This window comes from Cibotium barometz, chromosome 19, assembly GCF_041138505.1.
Source record: "Cibotium barometz isolate CiBa-2024 chromosome 19, ASM4113850v1, whole genome shotgun sequence".
NCBI lineage: Eukaryota > Viridiplantae > Streptophyta > Polypodiopsida > Cyatheales > Cibotiaceae > Cibotium > Cibotium barometz.
The window spans coordinates 4670800-4697315 of record NC_141064.1 but is presented as its reverse complement, the minus strand read 5'-3'; the positions used below and the strand labels follow the sequence as shown (position 1 = coordinate 4697315).

Here is a 26516-nt window from a genome sequence, read left to right as displayed (position 1 = left end):
AAATGGAACATCACTAATGCAAGATTAAGCAAGATTAGCCATTAAGAGATAGGACAAATCATTATGTAGTTTAGCATGCAATTCGCAAGAATTACACATAATGTCTAAGTGATTTAGCCTTTCACCAAAGGATGGAAATAGCCTTTTATAAGGCAAGGTATGAAAGCCAAGAGGCTCAAGAGTCAAGATAACCAAATATCATCATAATATGTCCAAAAGATATAATAGTGGTCCATGAGTCTCCTTTTATACTTGAGTCCATGACTATGGTGTTAGACCTAACTTAAAGGGGATCTAAAGTTATTGCTTTATTACAAATCATCCCCTCTTATGATTGTGTCCTCGAAATCAAAGGGCATTCATGCAAAAATCAAGCATATCCAAAATGTGAAGCCAAAAATCATAATATAAGCCATTCTCATGGAAGACCCAAATACCATAACATGTATTGACTCCCAGAGTCAAATGGAAAGGATGAGGGCGATGAGGGCCTCTCGTCGATGATGAAGCTAAGCAATCTCCCACCTGGATCAAATGGCCAATGTTGAAAATCATCATTGGAGGTGAGGTTAAGTATGTATCCTCCCGAATCAAATGGAAAATGTAAAGGACCCAAAAGTGAATGCCCCAATTGCATAAACCATCACCTCATGTCGGTATCCACAAGGTCCAAAGATACACACCTCATAGCTAATATATGTATGAGCATAGATGTGATCATTATCATCCCATAGACTCTTCATAGGTGTCACTCCCTTGGTGTTGCCCTCTATGCAATGAGCATAGAACTTGCCATATCCCCTGCATTAGGAGAATTGCCATACACATCACTAAAGTAAAGCATCTCCAAGAGGTGTGTGGAAAGCATCAATGTGATACATATAACTAAGATCATCATAGACTAAATCCTCGCGTGCATCATGATCACCACATGTGTAATCCTCCCTAGTGTCCCAAGTGTAATCCTCAAATTTAACTCGCTACCATTTCCGTTTCCGAGAGCTGCCTTCTAAACCTCCACACTTCCCTTACCCTTCAGTCCATATATATATATATATATATATATATATATATATATACCCCTCATATTCTATATATATAACTCTGCCTTACCGTTACATTAAAAACTTCCCCTTTCACCCAGCCACCCACTCACTCAACCCCTTCTCTCTCCACACACACTTAACTACACACCCACACTCATAGATACACGAATGCACCCACATGTGTATTCTCCTCCACTCAGAAAAAAAGACTTAAAGAAAAAAATAGCGTAAAATTTTGTAAAAAGGAAACAATATATATATTTACAAATAAGCATATACCCTTCAAGTGTGCAACACGAATCCCTTTTGCATCCCAAACAAAATACCTAGCTCTGTGTGGTGATACATTGATGCACCTACCTAAGGGGAAGATTGAAAAGAAACAACCTGATTTTTGAGGAGAGTGCATCAATCGACATAGAATCACCCTCAAGAGGAGAATTGGCCCATCCCAGCTCCGTCCATTAATACTTATTCAAGTCACACCACCTAGGTGTTTGACAAACACAAGTGAGAGCAAAGACATCAATGCATGATAAGAAGCCCCTGACTGGGAACCCCAAAAGGTTGATCCTTGTATAGATGGTGTCACTGAGCCCATTGAGACTCACGCTCTAGATTCCTACCACATCGCATAGAAGTAAATGTGACAATCTATCCTAGGGAGAGCCCTTCGAACCCAAGAGGATCATACCTAACATATCCGAAATGGTATTGTATTTTGTCCAAGCATCAGCTAGCTCATGGTTGTACAACCCCCATTATGAGGCATTATGGTTGAGCAGCCTAAGCGCCCTTGCCAACATCCCCATATTCACATGGGAAGATGGCCTAGGAATGGAGGCAGGTAGTTTTTACTCTTGGACACCTCCTATCCTGACATTGCAAGGCTGGAAATGGGAGCCCGGATAACCATGGAGGTGGGGAAATCACATAGTAGTTGTTAGTTCATCTTTATGGGCTAATTTTGCACCATGGATGGTGACTTTGACTGGACCATAGACCTACGTAGTCATGTCATGGTGGATGCATCATGTATACATGCCTATATAGATACATGGCTAATCCCTTCTCTACACAGTCCATCCATCATTACTGTGAGTTTACTTCCTAGCTTCTCCATCTTAGCACTTTTAGATCAGTCATCGAAGCTTCCTTCACAAGAACACATAGGTGTGGAGCTTTGCCATCTATTGTGTCACTTCAGAAATATAGTATTCTTCTTCTCTCTACCTTTATTATTGTGAAGTTTGAGTTTTAAAGTGTTGTGGTGTGAAAGTGTTAGCTTATAGAATGGAGCTAGACTCACATACACACAATGCTCAAAGACAACAACATAGAGGTGTAGAGTGTGACGGAGATTGGCAAGCTCAAAGGAGAGAGGTGAATTTCTCTACAAGTATAAAGAGAAAGTACAAATGAGAAAGCAACCCTAAACTGTAAATGAGATTGCTTATATACTAGCTAACCTTAAGGTTCTCGTTCACACCTAAATGGCCATGGGAAAAAACCTAGTGGGACAAAAGTGCCCATGATATAAGTACATGGCCTCACACTGTAGTACTACCAAATATCTAATAAACCCCCATGTAGTACATATGTAAGGTATATAGAGATTGTAGATTAGTCTGTAGTGTAAGGGAAGAGGCCCAAAGCTTTGCGGAAGGCCTCAAAATTTTCACATGATAAGGCTTTAGTGAAAAGATTTGCCACATTGTCATGTGCACTGCAATCTCCTACATGGAGCCTCTCTCTGACATAGTGGTAATGCACTTTAATGTGCTTGGTCCAGCATGAAAGACATGATTCTTTGCAGCTGCCATTGCACTCTAACTGTCAGTGAGAATAGGAGGGTGTCTTAAGGGACACAAAGATCCTCTATCAATCTTCTCAACCATACACATTCAATTATCACAATGAATGATGCTCTGTATTTAGCTTCATAGGATGATGTTGCCATAGTTGGTTGTTTCTTGCTTAGCAAAGATATGCACAAATTGCTAAAGAAAGAAATAATTTCTAGATGTGGTATGTCATGTATCATAATCGCCTACCCAATTAGAATCAGTGAAGGCCCTGCTATAGTTGTAAATCACCTCCTTTGGAATAGAATAATCCAAGATCTTGAGTGCCTTGCAACTGAAGATATGTTTAACTACCTGGCCAATGCTTTAGTGCCTAGGAAATGCATGAAGTTTGAAAGTTGTGACACACCATACTGAATTTTTGGTCATGAGTTGCATAAATAGATTAGGTATCCAATAACTTAATTATAAGTTGTTATGTCGAATGGTTCACCGGCATCCTATAAACTAAGTTTTACACCAGGTTCTATTGGTGTAGACACTGGTTTGTAACTTTCCATACTGAACCTCTTAAGTAGTGTCTTGATGTACTTTGACTATACCATCATCTTGTTGTATAAACTACATACCCAAGTAGTAGTGCAAAAGAACAAGATTTGACATCTTAAAATTTGAGGTAAGGCTAGCCTTGAAAGATGTAATGAAATCCTCAGTGGTGCTTGTTACTAGCATGTCATCTACATAGGATGATAACAAGTAAATCTGGATGGTTCTTTTTCACATATAAAGTGCTTTTTGTAGGTTAAAAATCTTTTTTTCTAGTCAAATAGGTATGAATCTTCTAGTACCAAGCTATGGGAGCTTATTTCCAACCATATAAAGCTTTACTAAGCTTGCATACCTTTAATTCTTGACTTGTTTGGGCAAATCCAATTGGTTGACTCACATAAACTACTTTCTTCAATTCACCATTTAAGAATGTTGTTTTGAAGTCCAATTGGTGCACTTTCCATCCATGATAGGCTGCCAAATCAAATCGGATAGTTGTTATACGGGAAGTGAGAGAAAAAAATCATTATACTCAATCCCTTTCTACTACACCTGTTGGGCATAACCTTTTACAAGTCTGGCATGTCAATGGATCCATCTATCTTTCTCTTGACTTTGAAAACCCACTTAGTACCAAAAACTTCCTTGCTAAGTGGTAGATCTACTAAATCCCAAGTCCCATTTTTTTGAATGGCATGAATTTTATCCTGGGTGGCTTTTACCCAACTTGGATCTTCTTGAGTCTCTTCAAAAGACTCAAATTCATCTACATCATGTAGAGAACTAAGAAATACAAACTCAGCCATATCTGCTGAAGAATTGGTTCGAGCACTGGATCTTGATCTACTCTACAAAGGAGCATACAATTTGCTATCATAATGGTGTAAGGTACTTCTAACCTGTCTAGGCATAAGTCTAGATTCATTGAGGCTGATCTTTCAACATTTACTGCATCTTCCTAGTTGATCTAAAGTTGGTGCATCAAATCCTTGAGCATCTCCCCCTTGCCAACAAACTATGAATGAGGTTGCTTATATACTAGTTAAGCCTAAGGTACTCGTTCACACCTAGATGGCCATGGGAAAAAACCCAATGGAACAAAAGTGCCCATGGCATGGCCTCACAGTGTAGTACTACCAAATATCTAACAGAAAGATCCTACTTCTTGTGACTGTTCAAGAGAGCTATGAGTCTCATAACTAATACAATCCATATGTGGAGATTCAAAACAAAATCAGACCTCCAGAGTGCCCACCTACAAGCCCTGTAGAAATATTTGGTAGTGATGTGTGTGAACACACGAGGACTAGCTGGGGCACTTTTTTCCTCTTTAGGAGGTTTTTTCCCCGTGCTAGTATGGTCATTGCATGGACTGTGATTATGTGGGCCTTTTTGAGTTCATTGGGGACATCCTTAGAGACACACACTTACTAAAATTTCTGAAAAGCAAGTGATTGTAAAGCCATACACCCAAGTGCAAGAAGTTTTGGACATTATCTCATGTGCCGATTATGTTCCGGCATGCATAGATCTTTTTTCTATGTTGGAAACATCCATATGTGTTGATGTAGTGGCCCATTGTGAGCCAATGATGAGATTTATGATGGCTGAAAAATTTTAGCCCATTGATAGTTGTGTGGACTTTTCACACTTAGCTTTATAATGCATTGATTGATGATTGTTGTGGGCAATAGACACATGTGGATTAGCACCAAGCTTCTTGGGATGACTCACTTTTTCTTGGAGTTGACTTCGATTTGTCTTCAAGAAATATTGATGTGCATGAGATGATGGAGTCCATATGAGTCGAGAAATAGCATGGTATTATTTTTCTCTTGTTCAAGATGCATTTTTTGTATCACACTAGCCAACAATTTTACACTCATTGATCGAGGTGGAGTATAAAATTACTTACTTTGGTTTATATGAGAGGAATTATGGCTTAGGAGAATTCTACAAGATATGGAAGTTGTATAAAGTATCCCAAAATGCTACAACATGATATCTAGAGTTGTATGGCCATTCTTAAAAATCTTATCTTTCATGCTCACACAAAACACATAGAGCCTTACTCTTACTTTATGCATGATCCCACCATATTTAAGAAGGTAAAGGTTGTTTACTTCCTAAACAACAAAGAATTGTGACAAGACATACTTATCGACTTAAGTATGTTTGGCCATTATTATGAGGACTAGCTACACTTGATCACCCAGAGCACTTGGTATCCCCATGTTCTAGGGGGAGATGGCTTCGAAAAATCTTACACATTACCAAGTAGGCCACATTCTTGCATATATTGTTAGCTCGATAATGGTCCATGCATTGGATTAACGGATATTTATTATGGGGACACATCATATTATGGACATTTATTATGGACACATCATATTCTAACTTTTAAGGTTGTGGGACCCAAACATTTGGATGGTTTTAAATGGGCCCAAACATTTGGATGGTTTTAAATGGACCCAAACATTTGGATGGTTTTAAATGGGCCCAAATTCTATGGTTAATGATTACAAAATAATCATATATCGACTTAGAATGCACCTAGGTCCAAAGTCTATGGTAGGCGACCTATGTAGTCACAATTAAACCTATCCACTCGCAAATTATTTTTCTTATTATTTATTACACACTAGATTCATCTTATCTCTCAATAATTCTAAATCAATAATCGAAGCCTTCTTCATAGAGCACACTCGTACATGGCTCGTAGTCATTTATTGTATCACATTAGTAATGTAATATTGTTGTTGTCCATCTCTAGTATTTTCCAAATTGAGTTCAAGTTTTATACTATAACATCTTACTTCTTGTGAGCATTCACACTGTATTTTCTTATAAGATGAGGTGACTCTATATACGAATCCTTTAATCTTTTCATTTTTATGTTACTTTTTCTTTTCCAAATCTAGCTAAAGATGTTTCTTATTTCCTTGATTTTCTTCATATTCACATGTGCAACTACTAAGTAAAGAAGAAACATTTTCACAAAATGTGCTACATTTTCGCTTGGCAGGTATTGGGATCTCAATTGGAGTTTACCAAATGGAAATGATATCTTTGATGTGTGAGTTATTTATTTAACTCAAAATTATAAATTTAATTTATTTTTTAAATACATGGTAATAAATTACAAGAAGGTATGAAATCAGAAATATGTAAGATTTGATGGTTTAATGAATCATTTTAGTGCCTAGGTTGCATAATTTATTGCATGAATTTCTTTCTTTAGGAGTTTAGTTTTTGAGTTTAGTTTTTGAGTTTTACATAATTATATGGTTGCAACATGTTGAATAAATATCTTTACATTAGTATGGATCCCCTTCAAGGGTTTCAATGCTTTTATTTATTAACCAACTAAAACAAAGTATGTGATATTACTTCTACTTAAGCTAGAGTGAATAAATCTAGATTGTGGTAGTACGTCAATATTGCTACATGCTATACATAGTTATACCTCATAGTCTTTAGAGAGCTCACATAAGATATATGACATGTACCTATGTAACCTTGTAAGTTTATCTCTTCATTTATTTCTTTCACCAAGATAGTTTATGATGTACACAATCTTTAGCCAAGTTCAGTAAAGAGAAACAAAATATTTGTAGGTAACATACATAACAAATTACTCTACCACTTGGATGAATATCAGACTATGGCCACAAACATGTTCATTAAATATATGGTTGTAACATGTTCACTAAATATATGGTTGTAACATGTTCACTAAATATCTTTACATTAGCATGAATCCCATAAGGAGTTCCAATTTTGATCGCTTTTAACCAACTAATTTCTTCTACTTAGGTTAGAGTGAATAATATCTAGATTGTGGTAGTAGGTATTGCTCCATGCTATACATTGCTATTCCTCATAGTCTTTAAAGAGCTCACATAAGATATGAGGCATGCATTGCTACGTGCTATATCTCATATTCTGGAATTAAGGCATCATATCAGTCTATGTTATAGCACATTATGTCTTTAACAACCAATGGAATGCTATATTGTGGTTTTTATGTCTCATGCTTTGACATAACTAGGCTAGTGTTTAGAGACTAGATGGAGTTTATATAGCAATATGAATTGGTCATTACACTTTATAGTCTATGGCTCGGCTTATATGTAAGAGAATTTGTGTGTGGAACTCTATCTTGGGAGAGGGGCAATATGAATTGGTCATTACACTATATAGTTTATGGCTCGGCTCATATGTAAGAGAATTTGTCTGTTGAACGTTATCTTGGGAGAGGGGCCTCCCAAGGGGCCCATCTTGTGCTTCGCTAGCCCACTATTTAGTTGTGCACATAACATTCATGAAGACTAAGGGTGGACGTGCATACCTTAAGGGTGTGTGCTTGCTATAGAGTTGTGTTGGTTTCTAGCTTGGGGGTAGCTTACTACTACATGTGGTTTGGACCCTATGGTTGGGTAGTGAGTGCTAGTTGGAACCCTTTTATGTTCCCTTGTTTTTATGTACATGTGTTGATCGAACGTGCATATTTGTAATGTCTTGAATGTTCTTCTTAGATATATAATTGTGAGTACTGACCTTGGATGGGACATACATGTAAATAGATTCTTACTTCAGGTGTTTCATTTGGGGAGGGAAGGCTCATTGGTCTGAGCTTGTGCAAGAGTTTGATTTTGAGAATTATTATAAAAAATTATGATGGTACATGTTGGAATAGGGTTGCAAGAATACGTGTGCGAGCATGCGTACGCACATACACACACACAATGGAGAAGCTCAAGGGAGAACACCATGAGATGATAGTTAGCTAATGAATGTGTGATATACAAAGATGATAAGTATACCTTAAGATGGGTGTATACTAGCACATGGAAAAAAAATTCCTAAAGAGGGAAAATGTGCCCCGGTCGGGGTCCTAGTGTGTTCACACGCATCACTACCAAATATGGCTATAAATCCCCCCCTTGGTTGATAACATGACATAGAAGTACAGAGATGTTCCAAGCTCTTTGGACTATGGTAGGGAGCCCAGACTAGTCCCCAAAGGAAAGTAAGTTTAAAGCTTTCTGAAAAGCATCAACTTCTCTTGTGGGAGAGAGTTTGTGAACAAATCTGACAAGTTGTCTTGTGTTGGCACATAAGCAAAACTGTTTTCCCCTGTAGAGCATCTCTCCCTGACATAATGATAGTGCACTTCAATGTGCTTTGTACAAGCATGAAAAACTGGATTCCTCATAATTACCATAGCTCTCTGATTGTTAATGAAAATGGTAGTGGCTGAGGACTCGCCAATATCCAAATCAGCAACAATAAGGCACCTCAGCCAAACACACTCAAATGTAGCTATAAATGATGCCATGTACTTGACTTCACAACTAGAAGTGGCCACAGTGGGTTGCTTCTTGCTAAGCCATTATATATATTAATCACCAAGGCGAGAGCAAAACCCACTCGTGGACACTCATGTGTCATAACATCTAGCCTAGTCTGAGTCTAAATGCATGCAGGTGTGATTTACCCCCCTTGGGATAAAATAACCCAAAGTGCTTGGTGCCCTTTAGGTAACGGAATGCCTGTTTGACAGACTACCAATGCATTATGCCTAGGCTATGCATAAATCTACTCAATATAGGAATTCCAAGCTTGGTGTTACACAAAAAATAAGGCATCCAACAGCTTCTTAATACAAGCTAGCATCAAAAGGGTCACCTGTATCAAAAGGGTCACCTGCATCTTTGAGACTTAGTCGTAAACTCGGCTCCATAGGTGTAGCCATAGGGTTACAGTCTTCAAGATTGAACCACTTCAACAATGCATTTATGTATTTCCTCTGCAGCATAATAATGCCATCATTACACTGCCAATACTCAATGCCCAAATAGTAGTGCAATGGTCCAATATCTGACATCTTAAAAGACTTCTTTAAATCAACTATAAAAGCTGAAATATGATCATCATTAGGGCTAGTGAGTAGCATGTCATTCAATAATAACTAATAAAACATCCTTATTCCTCTTAATATAGAGGATACTGTCAATTAGGCTATTGCAAAAACCCTCTGCAAAAAAGTATGCATGTATTGTTTTGTACCATGCTCTGGGAGCTTGCTTAAGACTATATAAAGCTTTCTTCAATCTGTATACTTTTGATTCCTAACTTTTTTGAGCAAAACCATGAGGCTGAGATACATAGACCCTCATGCATATCTCTATTCAAGAAAGAAGTTTTGATATCCAACGTCGTAGATTCCAACCTTTATGTGCTACTAATCCAAATATACTCCGCATGGTAGTCATACAAAATGTGGGTGCAAAGGTTTCACCATAGTCAATGCCTTTCTCTTGCAGTTGCGCAAAACCCATTGCAACAAGCCTCACTTTTTATCACTTAATACTGTCATCTGCTCTACGTTTGAGCTTGTAAACCCATTTCATACCAATGGCCTTCTTTCCAAGAGGCAAGTCTACAAAATCCCATGTATCATACTCAAATTGCATAGCACTCATCCAATTTTTAGATTCCTTTACTTCATCAAAGGAGAGACAGGTTCCTCTTTTGTTAGGCAAAGGAGTGGCCAAATTGCTATCATGTAGTGTTTGCACCAACCATTTTGGCATACTTTTTGACTCCTCAATTTCCCGTCTTTCCTCATCAACTACATCAGCCACATTTGCCTCATCAAAATAGGTTGATCTGTGGGCTGAAAAGCATACTGATTTTTAACCTATGTGGGGCCTGATTTTCAACCTTCTTTTGAGTATCCAAATGCTCTACATCAATGTGTGGGAATGCAAATCCTTTGTAGGATACCTGTTCAAAACATATGTTACACACATGACTGCTTCTAGCAAAAAAACCATGAGGTAACTCTTGACTTTTGACCATACAATGTGCCATCTCCATGAGAGACCTATTTTTTCATTCAACTACACCGTTTTGCTGAGGTGTATAGGGCATATTACATTAGTGTTTTATCCCATGATCAGCCATATATGCATAAAACTCCTTAAACATATACTCCCCTGATCAGTATGTAGGGTACCAATCGTACATGTAGAAACATTTTCAACCATAGCAACAAAGTGCTTAAAGCACATAAGAATCTCTAATTTCTTTTTCAATGGATATACCCAGGTATGTCTGGAATAATCATCAATGAATGTGACAAAATAGAGGTAGGCCCCAATAGATGGTGTCCTCATAGGACCACATACATCACTATGTATAAGCTGTAATTTTTGGGCAGCTCTAACTGAACCATAGAGGTAGGCCCCAATAGATGGTGTCCTCATAGGACCACATACATCACTGTGTGTATAGGCTGTACTTTTTGGGTAGCTCTAACTGAACCATCTTTGGGAAATGGTGCCCACTATATTTTTCCAAGAATATAGCCCTCACAAATATGTTTGATAGAGGCTTAAAGATGCGGTAGCTTAGAAACCATGTGATGTTTATGCAAATACAACAGTGACCAAAGCATGCATGCCATAGCTTAACATCACCCATTGCCTTTGTGGTGGGCAGAAACTATACATACAGAATGCCTTTGTCTTTCATATGCATCTAGCCAATAAAGGCCATGAGACAAGGTACCATAAGCTATAAGTATCTTGTCATCACTGCGATCATGAATAATACATGTGTCATCCACCATAAATTGAACCACTAAGAAAGCCTTAGTGATGGCAATGCCGTAGAAAGATAACAAGTTCTTCTTGATCCCAAGTACATATAATACATCTAAAAGCATGATTGTTCCACCATTTATAGAGCAATGAGAATAATTTTACCAACGCCTTCCTTTTACATGATATAAGGAGTTTTTTGCAACATGTTACAGTGCTTCCTTATGGAGAAGATTCAACTGATGATAATAAATTGTGATAAGAAGCAATAGCACCACTATCAAAATACTAGATATGTACATCTATAAAATAACAATGCATACATCCTTATGCGAAGGGTCATAATAACTGCATTGCACAATGAAAGTCCAATCATGATGTACATAGTTTGCAGATTCTTTGTTTACTACATTAGATGTCGATGCATCAGCCTACAGCCATACTTGAGTCTTTCTTTTTGTCCTTCTCCAGTTGTTTCCTACACACATTAATGTAGTGATCGGGTTTCCTACAATAGTTACATTTGCCCTTTTTCTTTGGTTTATCCTTCCTTGTCTGCAAGCTTGCTCGATGACTTTGAGTTCGGCTTTAACTACCCTAAGGAAAGGATTTGCCTCTTTGTTGGCTCTAGTAGCAAAAGCCTAATCTCCTGTACGCATGGCAGATCTGTTTTTTCTAGATTGCTCTTCTTGTAAGAGCATAGAAACCAACTCCTCAAACTTCAAGGTATTTGGATTGCCTTTCATTATGAGTCTGATAGTAGAAGCAAAATCTTGATACGCGTCTGACAACGAGAAAATTTCCTATTTATCGACACCTTGACCATGTAGAGATTCAAGGATACGATCCATAGGTAAGACCTAGTCCTATCCCACAGGGGAAGCGTGATCTTCTAAAAATCAAATCACTCATAGGGTAATTGATGATAAATTGGGCAACTACTAGACTTGATTTCTAGAGGCAACACTTTTTTCCTCATCCATTCAAACTCACGCGCGTCAATTTGTTTTCTAATTAATCCTACCACATTGTTTGACATAAATAAACATGTTCCTTAATTAAGGCCCTTTTCACAAGGTTTGTTAAAACAGCCTTTTTACACAATACAATCATGCCAAAGACAAGATATATATATAAAAAGTTTATACATGAATCAATTTCATACAAGCCAAACCGGCTCTCTTATTCTTTTCCTTTATACTGCCGATGATCTAGAATTTGGCCTTCAGCCTCTATATGCTGGGGGCAAAACCCTACGGAACCATACACCTCATCGTCGGCCGCTGGTGAGGACTCAAGCCGGCCTGTCGCCCTCTCAAGCGGGGATGTCTGCACACAGGCGGAATTTGATGTCGAAGTCATATTCTTGTAGAATTTCAATCCATCTCCTTTGCCGCATGTTGAGGTTAGGCTGGGTGAAGATCCACTTTAGACTTTTGTGGTCAGTTACAAGCTGGAATTTGTCCCCCAAGAGATAATGTCTCCATAATTTGAGGCAATGAACAACTGCTAAGAGCTCCAAATCATGGGTGGCATAATTTGCTTCAGCTTGTGCGAGAAGTATAAGCGACTGGTCTTCCTTCTTGGCCTAAGACACCACCAAGTGCTAGACTACTAGCATCAGTAAATAACCACTTCAAATTCCTTGGCGAAATCAGGAAGTTTTAGGATGGGGGCAGAAGTAATAATGACCTTGAGCTGATCAAAACTGTTTTGATGGATTGGCAACCACACTATTTTGCAATCCTTCTTAAGAAGATCCGTCAAAGGTGCAACTACCAAGGCATAATCTTTGATAAAAATCCTATATACCATCCCGTGATTCCCAAAAACCCACGAACTTCACGAACTGATTTAGGGGGTGGCCACTCCAGAATATCCTTGACCTTGGCGGGGTCTACTGAAATGCCATCTTTGGAGATGATGAATCCAAGATACTCAATTTGATGAGTAAAAAAGGTACATTTGCTCTTCTTGGCATAGAGTTTGTGTTTGCGCATTAATTGCAGAACTGTACGCACATGCTCACTGTACGCACATGCTCCTCATGCTCTTCCATTGATTTGGAGTAGATTAAGATGTCATCAAAGAAAACAAGCACGAATTCATCCAAGTAAGGACGGAATATATCTTGCATTAGGCGGTTAAAGGTTGCAGGAGCATTGGTTAACCCGAATGATATTACACTAAACTCATATTGGCCATAATGGGAATTGAAGGTTGTCTTGGGTATATCTGCTTCCTTGACTTTGATCTGATAGTAACCAGACCTCAAATCTATTTTTGAGAAGACTTTGGCCCCATGAAGCCTATCAAGAAGTTCGTCGATGTGAGGGATAGGATACTTATTCTTGACAATGACTTGATTTAGCCCTCAATAATCTATGCAGAGGTGGAGAGTTCCGTCCTTTTTGTGGAAAAGAACAGGTGCCCCCCAAGGAGAGCTACTGGGGCATACGAATCCTTGCTCAATGAGTTGGGAAAGTTGCTCTTTAAGTTCAATGGCTTCAGGAAGGGACATTTTATAGGACGTTTTTGAGACGGGTTGAGCTCCAGGGATCACCTCGATTTCATGATCGACTTCTCGAGGAGGCGGTAGCCCTGTAAGCTCGTCAGGGAAGATGTCAGAGAATTCTTGGAGCCAAGAGGGTTCTGTCTCCATACTAGGTTCAATGGCTTTGTTGAGCTTGACTAAGAAAACTTGCTGACCCTTACGTGTTCCCTTGAGAAGATGTTTTGCCTTGACTACCCTAGATTTAGGTTTTCCTGTTATCCCCTGAACAGATATTACTTGGCCATGCTCATTTTCAAAAGTGATACTCCCCTGGCTACAATGAATGCTAGCTTTGTTTGCAATTAACCAATCCATTTCAAGGATTCCTTCATAAATTCCTAATGGCAAGACTCTAAAGTGGCCATGAATTTTCTCATTACCCAGCTCAAAATCAAGGTTTCCTATATACTGGCAAGATACTACTTCTTTCCCACTGGCTAACTCTACACTCATTCTTCTAGCTATTTTTTGACCTAAGTTTAATTTTTGCAAACACCTAGGAGAAAGAAATGAATGGGTACTACCACAATCAATTAAAAGCTGAAATGGCTTACCGTGATGAGTGGCTGGGGTTTGGATTACACCAAATTGTTTATTCGAACCTTGGTGTTCTACTACCGCGTGGACAGTGGCGCGCTCTTCTTCAGCCATTTCCAAGGTCGGTTCTTCACTTATAATACAGGCGGTCCTAGCAACTGCTCCTCCGCAGCCTCTACCACTCAATGCAATTTATTGAATACAGCATCACACAATTCGTAACTTCATACAATTTATTGAATACAACATCACACAATTCGTAACTTCATACAGCATCACACAATTCGTAACTTCATACAATTTTATGTCATTATTTTAAAAGGAAAAGATACACATTTATTAGCACTAATATAAAACAAAACTCTTCTTTAACATATAACCAAGCTAACCTGGCCACCATTTCCTTGAGGAGCTTGAAAAGGGTGGGTTGGAGCCGCATCGGGAGCATCTTCCCTAATCTCGTTGTTGCGCGCTCTTCTCGAGGCAATATTCTGACATTTTTGGGAAGGGGCCACCTTGGACGTCGTCTTGTAGGGCTGGCTGTCGTGGTCGAAACGCTTCAGTCGGATCTCGATCGTTTGCTCACTGTATGAGCAAAAGACTATAGCGCATGAACCCTTTCTTAAAGCAAAAACCTCTTATAAAAGTCTACGCAAATGGGGGGGGCAATTGTGAGATGTCCTTAAGACAAAAACGTTTTGCTAAAGGGGAGAAGGGCTGAGGGCTGCTGTAAGTCTCTTCATACGGAGGGGGGGGGAGAGAGAGAGAGAGAGAGAGAGAGAGAGAGAGAAGAGTTAAGGACACTGCCTCCTAGCAAGAGTTAAGGACACTGCCTCCTAGCAAGAGGGGGATGGAGGAAAATTGCCTTATCTGAACAGAGGCAAATGAGGGGGTGTGAGAGGGGTGGCTACAAGGGGCGGCTGTACTACAGTAAGTACACTACACAGGGACAGACGGCGGTACAACAGGGCATATGCAGCGTAGAAATGCGTCACCTGTGGAGCACCTCGGGGGTTTATATAGCTGTGGGGTACAGGTACGGGCGCTGCGCAAAGCAAGGACGAAAGGATGGTGTACAATCAAAGGCTATGGATCAGTGGCCTGCATGAGTCTAGGGGAAAGGTATGGTGTCGGTTATTATCAGGGAAAGGAGTGGTACGCATGTACCTTATGTGGTCTAGGGGCAGCATGGGTGTCCACGTAGCGGTACGTGTGGACCACACAGTGGGTGGCCGTCCTTTGGTTCTTGTGCGGCTATCATACAGGCACCCTGGTAAGTGTGTACGGTACAAATTTTGGGGCAGGATCCCTAAATTTGGGGTGTCGGCCTCGATTTGCATGCCGGACCGCCCCGAGGGGCGAATTTTTTTTTTGTCCGGGAGGTTCTCTTGGTTGTTGGGGTTCAGACCGTTCGTCAATCAGACGCCCAGTCGTGCATTTATTAACGTTTAAAGGTGCTCGCTTTTTAACTAAAATGACTGAAATTTGCGTATAAGCTTGATCCGGTGTCCGTTTTGGATGCTATAACATCTTATATTAGGGTAAAATCGCACGTAGATTCCAAATTTGGGCTCAGAATTTGAAGATTCTAAGTGGAAATGACTCAAATAATAAAATCATTGATTTTTATACCATAAAAACTCATAAATTTATCTATTACATGGACATTTCTTTATTAGTGAAGATGGGTATGTTACATCCTTCCCCCCTTAAAGAAATCGAGATGTCCTCATCTCGTCATAAATTGGGGATAATCCTTTAAGAGTGTAGCTTCATCTTCCCAAGTTGCATCCTCTTCAGGGTAATCTTTCCACTGTACTAGATGTTCTACAAGAGTTCTATTTCGGAGTTGCCTTTCCCTAGAATCTATGATGCTACTGGGCTGTAATTCGAGGACTCCTTGAGTAGGGATTACAACTTGTTCATCATCAAGAATATGATCGAGACTGGGTACATATGGTTTTAACATGAAATACATTGTGGACTTTGATATGGGCTGGGAGTTGGAGTTTATAGGCACTTTTACCTAGACACTTAATAACTGTATAGGGACCACAATACCTAGGGCTGAGTTTCTTATATTTCCCAAGTGATAGAGAACTTCGTTTGGGTCGCACTTGTAGAAGAACTCTGTCTCCTTCCTTGAAGATCCTTTCAGACCTCTTGGTGTCAGCATAATGCTTTTGTCGATCTTGGGTAGCTTTAATATCCTTTTGGATTGCCTTGGTTTGTTCCTCCATCACTTCGAGCATTTTCTTGGATGCCTCAACTTTTCTGGTCGGATCAGAGAAATTTAGAGGAGACAAGCATTCTTGCCTATAGAGTGCTTTGAATGGTGACATTCCTATGCTCTGATGATAAGATGCATTGTAGGAAAATTCTACCAAAGACAGGTATTGAATCCACCTTCTTGGTTCCCGTCCACAACAATATGCTCTGAGAATGTCTTCAATTACTTGATTGACTCTCTCATTCTGGCCATCGGTGGTCTCTGGATAATAAGCTGTGCTAAAGCAAAGTTGAGTTCCCAAGGCTTGAAATAAGGACTGCCAGAACTTTGAAGTGAAGTCAGAATCTCGGTCACTTACTATCTTTTTTGGGAGACCATGAAGTTTGAGGACTTCCTTGATGAATATTCGAGCAACATCAGAAGCTTTGAAGGTCTTCTTCGTCGCTGGTATAAAGTGAGCTACTTTGGTAAGTAAGTCCACTACTACCAGAATAGAGTCATATCCTTCTTGAACAGTGGGGAGACTTGTGACAAAATCCATACTAACACACTCCCACTTCATTTGGGGAATATCCAAGGATTGAAGTTTTCCAGGCATCTTGACCCTTTCAGCGTTGATCCTTTGGCATGAGAGACATTATTTCAAGTGCCGAAGGACATCATTTTTCAAGCCTGCCCAATGAAAGCTCCTTCTTACGGCATTTAATGTTTTTGCATAGCTTGGGTGTCCTGTAGAGCAGGACTATCATGAGCTTCATGGAGGATTAGTTTCTTTAAAGCAGGATCCTTAGGGATACATAGCCTGTGAGTGATTGAAGTAGAGGCTTCCTTCATGAGTGAAGTATCCCTTGATTAGATTCTTCTCTTTCTCTGAATTTTTCCTTTCTTCTACTAACTTCATCATCCTCTGATAATCTGGATCATGAAATGAGACTTCTTCCACCTTGACCAATATGGGATTATTGGGCATTGAAATTGCACTCAAGAAAGATTTGCGGCTAAGTGCATCTGCTACCACATTATCTTTCCGAGGGTGGAATTTGATGTCGAAGTCATATTCTTGTAGAATTTCAATCCATCTCCTTTGCCGCATGTTGAGGTTAGGCTGAGTGAAGATCCACTTTAGACTTTTGTGGTCAGTTACAAGCTGGAATTTGTCCCCCAAGAGATAATGTCTCCATAATTTGAGGCAATGAACAACTGCTAAGAGCTCCAAATCATGGGTGGCATAATTTGCTTCATATTGCTTCAGCTTGTGGGAAGTATAAGCAACTGGTCTTTCTTCTTGGCCTAACTGGTCTTCCTTCTTGGCCTAAGACACCACCAAGTGCTAGACTACTAGCATCAGTAACCACTTCAAATTTCTTGGCGAAATCAGGAAGTTTCAGGATGGGGACAGAAGTAATAATGACCTTGAGCTGATCAAAACTTTTTTGATGGGTTGGCAACCACACTATTTTGCAATCCTTCTTAATTAAGAAGATCCGTCAAAGGTGTAGCTACCAAGGCATAATCTTTGATAAAAATCCTATATCATCCCGTGATTCCCAAAAACGCATGAACTTCACGAACTGATTTAGGGGGTGGCCACTCCAGAATATCCTTGACCTTGGCGGGGTCTACTGAAATGCCATCTTTGGAGATGATGAATCCAAGATAATCAATTTGATGAGTAAAGAAGGTACATTTGCTCTTCTTGGCATAGAGTTTGTGTTTGCGCATTAATTGCAGAACTCTACGCACATGCTCCTCATGCTCTTCCATTGATTTGGAGTAGATTAAGATGTCATCAAAGAAAACAAGCACAAATTCATCCAAGTAAGGACGGAATATATGTTGCATTAGGCGGTTGAAGGTTGTAGGAGCATTGGTTAACCCGAATGACATTACAGTAAACTCATAGTGACCATAATGGGAATTGAAGGTTGTCTTGGGTATATCTGCTTCCTTGACTTTGATCTGATAGTAACCAGACCTCAAATCTATTTTTGAGAAGACTTTGGCCCCATGAAGCCTATCAAGAAGTTCGTCGATGCGAGGGATTCTTAACAGTGACTTGATTTAGCCCTCGATAATCTATGTAGAGGCAGAGAGTTCCGTCCTCCTTTTTTTGGAAAAGAATAGGTGCCCCTCAAGGAGAGCTACTGGGGCATACGAATCCTTGCTCAATGAGTTGGGAAAGTTGCTCTTTAAGTTCAATGGCTTCAGGAAGGGACATTTTATAGGATATTTTTGAGACGGGTTGAGCTCCAGGGATCACCTCGATTTCATTATTGACTTCTCGAGGAGGCGATAGCCCTGTAAGCTCGTCAGGGAAGATGTCAGAGAATTCTTGGAGCCAAGAGGGTTCTGTCTCCATACTAGGTTCAATGGCTTTGTTGAGCTTGACTAAGAAAACTTGCTGACCCTTACGTGTTCCCTTGAGAAGATGTTTTGCCTTGACTACCCTAGATTTAGGTTTTCCTGTTATCCCCTGAACAGATATTACTTGGCCATGCTCATTTTCAAAAGTGATACTCCCCTGGTTACAATGAATGCTAGCTTTGTTTGCAATTAACCACTCCATCCCAAGGATTCCATCATAAATTTCTAATGGCAAGACTCTAAAGTGGCCATGAGTTTGCTCATTACCTCAAAATCAAGGTTTCCTATAGAGTGGCGAGATACTTCTTTCCCACTGGCTAACTCTAGAGTAATTTTTCTAGCTGTTTTTTGACCCGTTTAATTTTTGCAAACACCTAGGAGAAAGAAATGAATGGGTAGTGCCACAATCAATCAAAAGCTGAAATGGCTTACTGTGATGAGTGGCTGGGGTTTGGATTACACCAAATTGTTTATTCGAACCTTGGTATTCTACTGCCGCGTGGACGGTGGCACGCTCTTCTTCAGCCATTTCCAAGGTCGGTTCTTCACTTATAATGCAGGCGGTCCTAGCAATTGCTCCTCCGCGGCCTCTGCCATGCCCACCGCCTCTTGCACCTTGGTGGATAGGGATTCCACGGCCTTGATTTCCTCTGCTACCTTGGGGAAATGATGTTGCCATCTTGGGACAGTTGGCTCTAAAGTGTCCCGGCTCATTGCACTCAAAATACAAAGGGCCTTCTCTGGAAGAAGGAGCATACGAGCGGGGGGACAAAAGAGTTGCCTTGTCGCCCTCTGTTATAGTAGGGGAAATTCTGTTGGGGTTTCTTGTAGGGTTGATCTTTAGGATTTGCCTTGGGAAGTAGTCATAGTTGGGGCATACTTCCGAAGAGTGATAAATTTGGAATAGAAGTCCTCAAGAGTTAAGCTGCACTGCCTAAGACTAAAAAACTCATTCATCTTTATGGATTCATGGAATGGGGGAAGATATCTTTCGTTCATTGCCTGCTTGATGTCTTCCCACGTTTGAGAATGCTCGGTGACTTCTTTGTCACGGCACCACTATTTCCACCAGAGTTTAGCATCTCCGATGAGGCGAAATCGTGCAAGCATAGACTGATTTGCTACTCCAGTACCGGCGGCGGCGGCAAAGAAATAATCATCCATCGCTTCAATACAGACTTCAGCATCCTTCTCAACCTTTGAACCTTCTCCTTTAAAGGAGGGAGGTTGCATTTGCTTGAGCAAAAGCTTCTTCTCCTGGGTATCAGTGTAAAGCGCATTGGGAAGTGGAGAGTGATCATCCTGGCCATCATTGTCAAAACAATTTTAAGATTACAAGATTCATATTTGCACAACGCTTATTTTTGGAGAGTAAAACATTGAAATCATTTTATTTCCAAATATTTACAAGGACGAGTTTTATTACAAAAATTTGAGACTAATATAATTAGTCTTATTGGCTATCAAGGGAAATTCCTAAGCTTGACTATGACATAAGGGTAGAGCGGTCCACATAGGTGAAATATGGGGGTTCCGCTGTAGTTTCTAAGACTCTAAAAACTGATGTGGTAAGGTGGTAGACTCTGGATTGGGGTAGGTCCCAACACAGCTACTCTATCAGCAACAACAGGTAATATCTGTATCACTTGGTCATACACCCAGCGATCCTGAGGTATGCGAATCCCATCTATAGTCATAGAGGTGTCGGCGCTGGGGGTACCGACGAACCAGAATAAACGGATCATCTTCAACTTTTCAATCCAACGAATCCGCTTTAGGTCGGTGGTAAGGTTCCCAATTCGATCTGCTCGGATGAAGAAATATCTCAGCCCACGACTCCAGAAATCTCTACCCCCTCCTCTTTCAATACGAGAGAAATGAGGGAGGGACATCTTCTCTAGTATGTGCACCATGGTGTCACGAAACTCGAAATTTGAGGAGTGACTAGCAGTCTCGAAACTTCGAGTAGGCATCTTCCTCTTCCTACAATCATTCAAACATCAATTCAACTTGTTTGTTTTAGTAGGATGTTTTTATTAATTAGCATTATGTTAGATAAAACATTCAGTGCAAAACAATCCTTAAATGGCAATTCCTAGGAGCTAACCTGGCTCTGATACCAATTGTAAGTTTCTCCCCTTCTAAAATAGGAGAAACACTTAAGATAGTCCACTAAGTCTTAACTTGGAGAAAATTTCCTATTTATCGACACACCTTGACCATGTAGAGATTCAAGGACACGATCCATAGGTAAGACCTAGTCCTATCCCGCAGGGAAGCGTGATCTTCTAAAAATCAAATCACCCATAGGGTAATTGATCATAAATTGGGCAACTACTAGACTTGATTTCTAGAGGCAATGCTTTTTTCCTCATCCATGCAAGGCGCTGACCTATAATCTTCTAGAATAGAGTTGCCTAAGAACCTATTTATCTAGCGTAGGGCTTTCACTTAATCTGTTGGAAAGCTACCCGACTAATCGGGTCCACCCGTATGTAGGATGGTGCCATCGGGGCACTCCATTCTCCTACTTTCCACCCTACTCACGCGTCAATTTGTTTTCTATAATTAATCCTACCACACTGTTTGACATAAATAAACATGTTCCTTAATTAAGGCCCTTTACACAAGGTTTGTTAAAACAGCCTTTTTACATAATACAATCATGCCAAAGACAAGATATATATATAAAAAGTTTATACATGAATCAATTCCATATAAGCCAAACCGGCTCTTTCCTTTATACTGCCGATGATCTAGAATTCGGCCTTCTAGCCTCTACATACTGGGCAAAACCCTACAGGACCATACACCTCATCGTCGGCCCCGCTGGCGAGGACTCAAGCCGGCTTGTCGCCCTCTCAGGCTCCATCGCTCGATCGTCTTGCCCCTCAGAGGGATGTCTGCACACTAGGGTGGGCTTATTCACCACACTAGCTTGGGCCCTTAGAACTAGGCAGCATCATAATCTCTCGCCTCAATCGGCGAACCTTATTCTCCCACCAATGATATGAGGGATACCTTGGGCCATTCTTGGGCTTTGCTAACGACGCCGCTCAGCTACACAAGCACGGAACGGAGTTAGCGTTGAAGCTAGGAAAAACTTGCACTCTTTAAAGATAACAATTTCAATGCAATTTATTGAATACAGCATCACATAATTCGTAACTTCATACAATTTTATGTCATTATTTTAAAAGGAAAAGATACACATTTATTAGCACTAATATTTTAAAAAAAACTCTTCTTTAAAATATAACCAAGCTAACTTGGCCACCATTTCCTTGAGGAGCTTGAAAAGAGAGGGTTGGAGTCGCATCGGGAGCATCTTCCCCAATCTCGTTGTTGCGCGTTCCTCTCAAGGTAATATTCTGACATTTCCGGGAAGGGCCCATCTTGGACGTTGTCTTGTAGGGCTCGCTGTCGAAACGCTTTAGTCAGATCTCAATTCTGAGATCGTTTGCTCACCGTATGAGCAAAAGACTATAGCGCATGAACCCTTTCTTAAGGCAAAAACCTCTTGTCCTTAAGACAAAAATGTTTTGCTAAAGGGGAGAAGGACTGAGGGCTGCTGTAAGTCTCTTCACACGAGGGCAAGGGGGGGGAGGGAAGTTAAGTCTCTTCACACGCGGGCAAGGGGGGGGGAGGGACACTGCCTCCTAGGGGGATGGAGGAAAATTGCCTTATCTGAAAAGAGGCAAATGAGAGGGGGTGTGAGAGGGGTGGCTAAACTACAGCAAGTACACTACACAGGGACAGACGGCGGTACGGACGATGGTACAACAAGGCATACGCAGCGTAGAAATGCGTGTCGCCTATGGAGCACCCCGAGGGTTTATATAGCTGTGGGGGGTACGGGTGCGTGCACTGCGCAAAGCAAGGACGAAAGGACGGTGTACCATCAAAGGCTATGGATCAGTGGCTTGCATGGGTCTAGGGGAAAGGTACGGTGTCGGTTATCAGGGAAAGGAGTGGTACGCATGTACCTTATCTGGTCTGGGGCAGCATGGGTGTCCACGTAGCGGTACGTGTGGACCACACAGTGGGCGGCCATCCTTTGGTTCTTGTGCGGCCATTGTATGGGCACCCTGGTAAGTGTGTACGGTCCAAATTTTGGGGCGGGATCCCCAAATTTAGGATATTAGCCTGGATTTGCGTGCTAGACCGCCCCGGGGGGCAAATTTTTTTTTTGTCCGGGAGGTTCTCTTGGTCGTTGGGGGTTAGACCGTTCGTCAATCAGACGCCAAGTCGGGCATTTATTAAGGTTTAAAGGTTGTCGCTTTTTAACTAAAATGACTGAAATTTGCGCGTATAAGCTTGATCCGATGTCCGTTTTGGATGCTGTAAAATCCTATATTAAGGTAAAATTGTGCACAGATTCTAAATTTGGGCTTAGAATTTGAAGATTCTAAGTAGAAATGACTCAAATAATAAAATCATTGATTTTTATACCATAAAAACTCATAAATTTATCTATTACATGGACATTTCTTTATTATTAGTGAAGTTGGGTATGTTACAGCATCATTCCTCATATTTGCTCATGTAAAACTATGAAGCATACTTGGATACGATTGATGCGCTTTACCTAGTGGGTAACGAGGCACGAGTGGCCTACTTGCGTAAGCAGTTAGAGTGCGAGCATATGAATGAGGGAGATTTAATGGATGTGTTCCTCTCACAAGGATTAAAGATCTACGGAAGTAGTTGTCATGTATTGATGAGGCCTATCCAAATAGTTCTTTGACATCTATTGTCTCATAGCTCTACCGAATTCATACCAAGGTTTTGCATCTACATTTTAACTCATGATGAAGAGTAACCCCAATGCCCTTGCTTTTGATAAGTTAGTTACAGCACTCTTGTTACACGAAGAGTAGTCTTAGTAAAACTAAATTAGTATTCTTATGGGGAGATTAAGCATTTGCTACCAATCAAAGAGGTAAAGGTAAAAGCCTTTTCTCAGGGCGTCAAAGGCAAAATCAGCCCAGCCTTCTAGAAACAATGTTGAGAAGGGGGGTAATAAGCCTAAGAAGAAAGGCAAATATAGCTAATATCTTGGAAGCTAAGCCATTATATCAATGAATGTAGAAAAAGGCTAGAAAAGGAGAAGAAGAAAGAGTTAGGCCTGGCTATGGAGCCGATGCATCAGCACACCAAGTGTTAAAAAGAAGAAGTCAGTGTGAACTATGCATAGGATGATTGATAGATCAGCATGTCTAATACTTTGATAGTGGTGCTAGCAAGCACATTTCTTCTCAATGTGATTTTTTTTCTCACTTGAGTCTTCTCCTCAAGGAGGAACAATCAGATGTACAAACAATTCCTTGTATCCAATAAAAGGAGTTGGTGATTTTTTTTCTCACTTGAGTCTTCTCCTCAAGGAGGAACAGTCAGATGTACAAACAACTCCTGGTATCCAATAAAAGGAGTCTTCTCCTTGAGTCTTCTCCTCAAGGAGGAACAGTCAGATGTACAAACAACTCCTTGTATCCAATAAAAGGAGTTGGTAATGTTGTTCTAAAGGAGTTGGTAATGTTGTTCTAAAGGAACATTCACTCTCTTAGAAGTCTTATTTGTGCCAGGCATTAGAAAGAACTTGTTGTGAGTCTCTACCATTGCCAGGGCATGCCTACTAGTGGGTGGTCAAATTTGTTGATAACATGTGTATAGTTCATGACCGAAGTGAGGAAGACATCACTATGGTATCCGGTACTCTAAACCATGGGCTTTACAGGTTGGACAGGTATGAGAGCTTGGTACATAATGCTTATTCAACTACCACACGTGCTATGAGTGACGTAGAGCTATGGCATGTTCGCTTCGGTCACTTGAATTTTAGTAGTTTTGTTGTGTTGAAATTTGAGCTGAATGATGAGCTATGGTGGATCAAACACTAGAATCAACATAATTAACAAAGTGATTAGCAAGTGATTAAGACGTAATTAGTGAAAAATTAGCACATAGATTAATGTAGGCATGGATACTCAAAAACCAACAAATTCTCATTAGGGCTATGCCTCAATTTATAGAGTTTACATCAAGCATCAAATCCCCTTGATTTCTCCATGATTTACTCCCTGAATATCTCCACCTTTTGCCTGATTCTCTCCACCTCTTCTCTTTTCCCAGATTATCTCCCAGAATATCTCCACACTCCTAAATTCCCTCATGCTACCCATTATTCTCTCCCAGTAGATTCTCCTAACCTTTTCACAGGTTCTTTCACAATTACATCTTCTCTTTTACAGCCTCTATCCAAGAGCTTGTTCCCACACACACCCTTTTCACTTGTATATTTCAACACCTCCCCTCAAGTGAATAATCCTAACACACCTGGACCCTGTATCAAGTTTCCCTCTTACTTGATAGCCCGCGACCAGTGCCTCAAGTCCCTAAACTCCATAGTCCTTGACACTCTCTCTCTCAATGTGTCCAAGGCTACTATAAGTGCCCGCGACCTTGACTAAAGTGCTCACACATACATCTACCACTTGGCCTACATCATCGGTGGCTCAGAGGTGGTTTTACTTTATTGGGGCAGGTTACATTGGGTTGTGGGTTCTCTCTCTCTCTCTCTCTCAGAAAAGATGATCCGACTCCACTTCTCTTGGAGCCTCCATGAAGTTTGCCGATGTCGTTCCTTCTTCACTGGGTTTGCTGTAGCAGTCTCTCGCCATGTGTCCTGGCTTTCCACATTTGTGGCAAGTGAAGGTCCTCCCTCCTACTCTGCCTCTTCCTCGTCCTCGTCCTCGAGAGAATCCTCCTCGGGTGAAGAATGCTTTTTCCTCTCCTGCTGTTGAGTCGAGCTCTTTCTTCTCTTTGCCTCTGCTCTCTTGCTCCAGTAGAGCTGCTTCTATCTCGTGTATCTTCAGTTCAGGTACATTCTTTAGTGTTGCTACAATGTTTTCATAATCTCCTTTATCCACACTCTTCAAAAGTACAGCTAATGCTTCATCATCTTCTACCTTTTTGCCAATAGCTGCCAGCTGTTGCTTAATGCTTTTATATTTGTTCAAGTGTGTGATTAAGGGTTCACTTTCCTTCATGTCCAATTTGTAAAATTGCATTAATAGATTTATCTTGGAATTTTTTGCTTGTGTACCAAATAATTTATTGAGTTCATCCCATGCATCTTTTGCCCACTGTATCCCTGTGATATGGTGAATGATCTCATCATTTAAACTGAGTGCAATAAGCCCCAATGCTTTTTCATTCCTACTCTTCCACTCATTTTCCCCTCTCTCTGGGCATTCATCTCTCCCTTCAACTAATCCCCACAGATTTTTCCTCATCAGCAAATACATGGTTTTTGTTTGCCATGTATAGAACTGTTCTCCATTAAATTTGGCTATTTCCTGTGCTGAATTCATGGTGAAGTGAAGGGGGTCTTACCTCTTGATCCAAAATCAAGATTCAAGGGCAGTGTCTACCCTTTTACAACTCAATCTGGTGTTTAATAGATGATTACAACAATTTTATCAGCATAAAATCACCAGAAATTACATTAAATTGAGAGTAACCAATTTGTACGGGATGGTTGGAGTATCAAACCAACTCCGATTTGAAATCTGAAGTTATAGGGATCTGTATCAGATACCTAATGGTTAATTTGAACCCTCAATTGCACCAAAGTATAGTGATTAGCACTGATTAATCACTGATTAGCAAATTAATGCTCTCGTTTATGTGCAGAAAACAGAGTATGCGGGGAGTCTAGATCTGGTGCCTTCCACTTCAAATGAGCTCAAATGCTTTGAAAGGCATCAATAGCAATGAGTCTAGTAGAGGATTAAGCCAAGAAACATAAGATTTGAGCAA

At 40.4% G+C, this 26516-nt stretch overlaps 1 protein-coding gene across 3 annotated transcripts in view; it reads left to right on the top strand.

The window, feature by feature from the left end:
• Positions 1 to 26516, top strand: part of LOC147628123 (uncharacterized) — a 230797-nt gene that overhangs the window by 1225 nt on the left and 203056 nt on the right. For all 3 annotated transcript variants that reach the window (XM_086813146.1, XM_086813145.1, XM_086813144.1), the window contains exon 4: positions 6426 to 6476. In XM_086813146.1, the coding sequence (XP_086669272.1) occupies positions 6426 to 6476 (51 nt within the window). The remainder of the gene's footprint in view (positions 1 to 6425; positions 6477 to 26516) is intronic.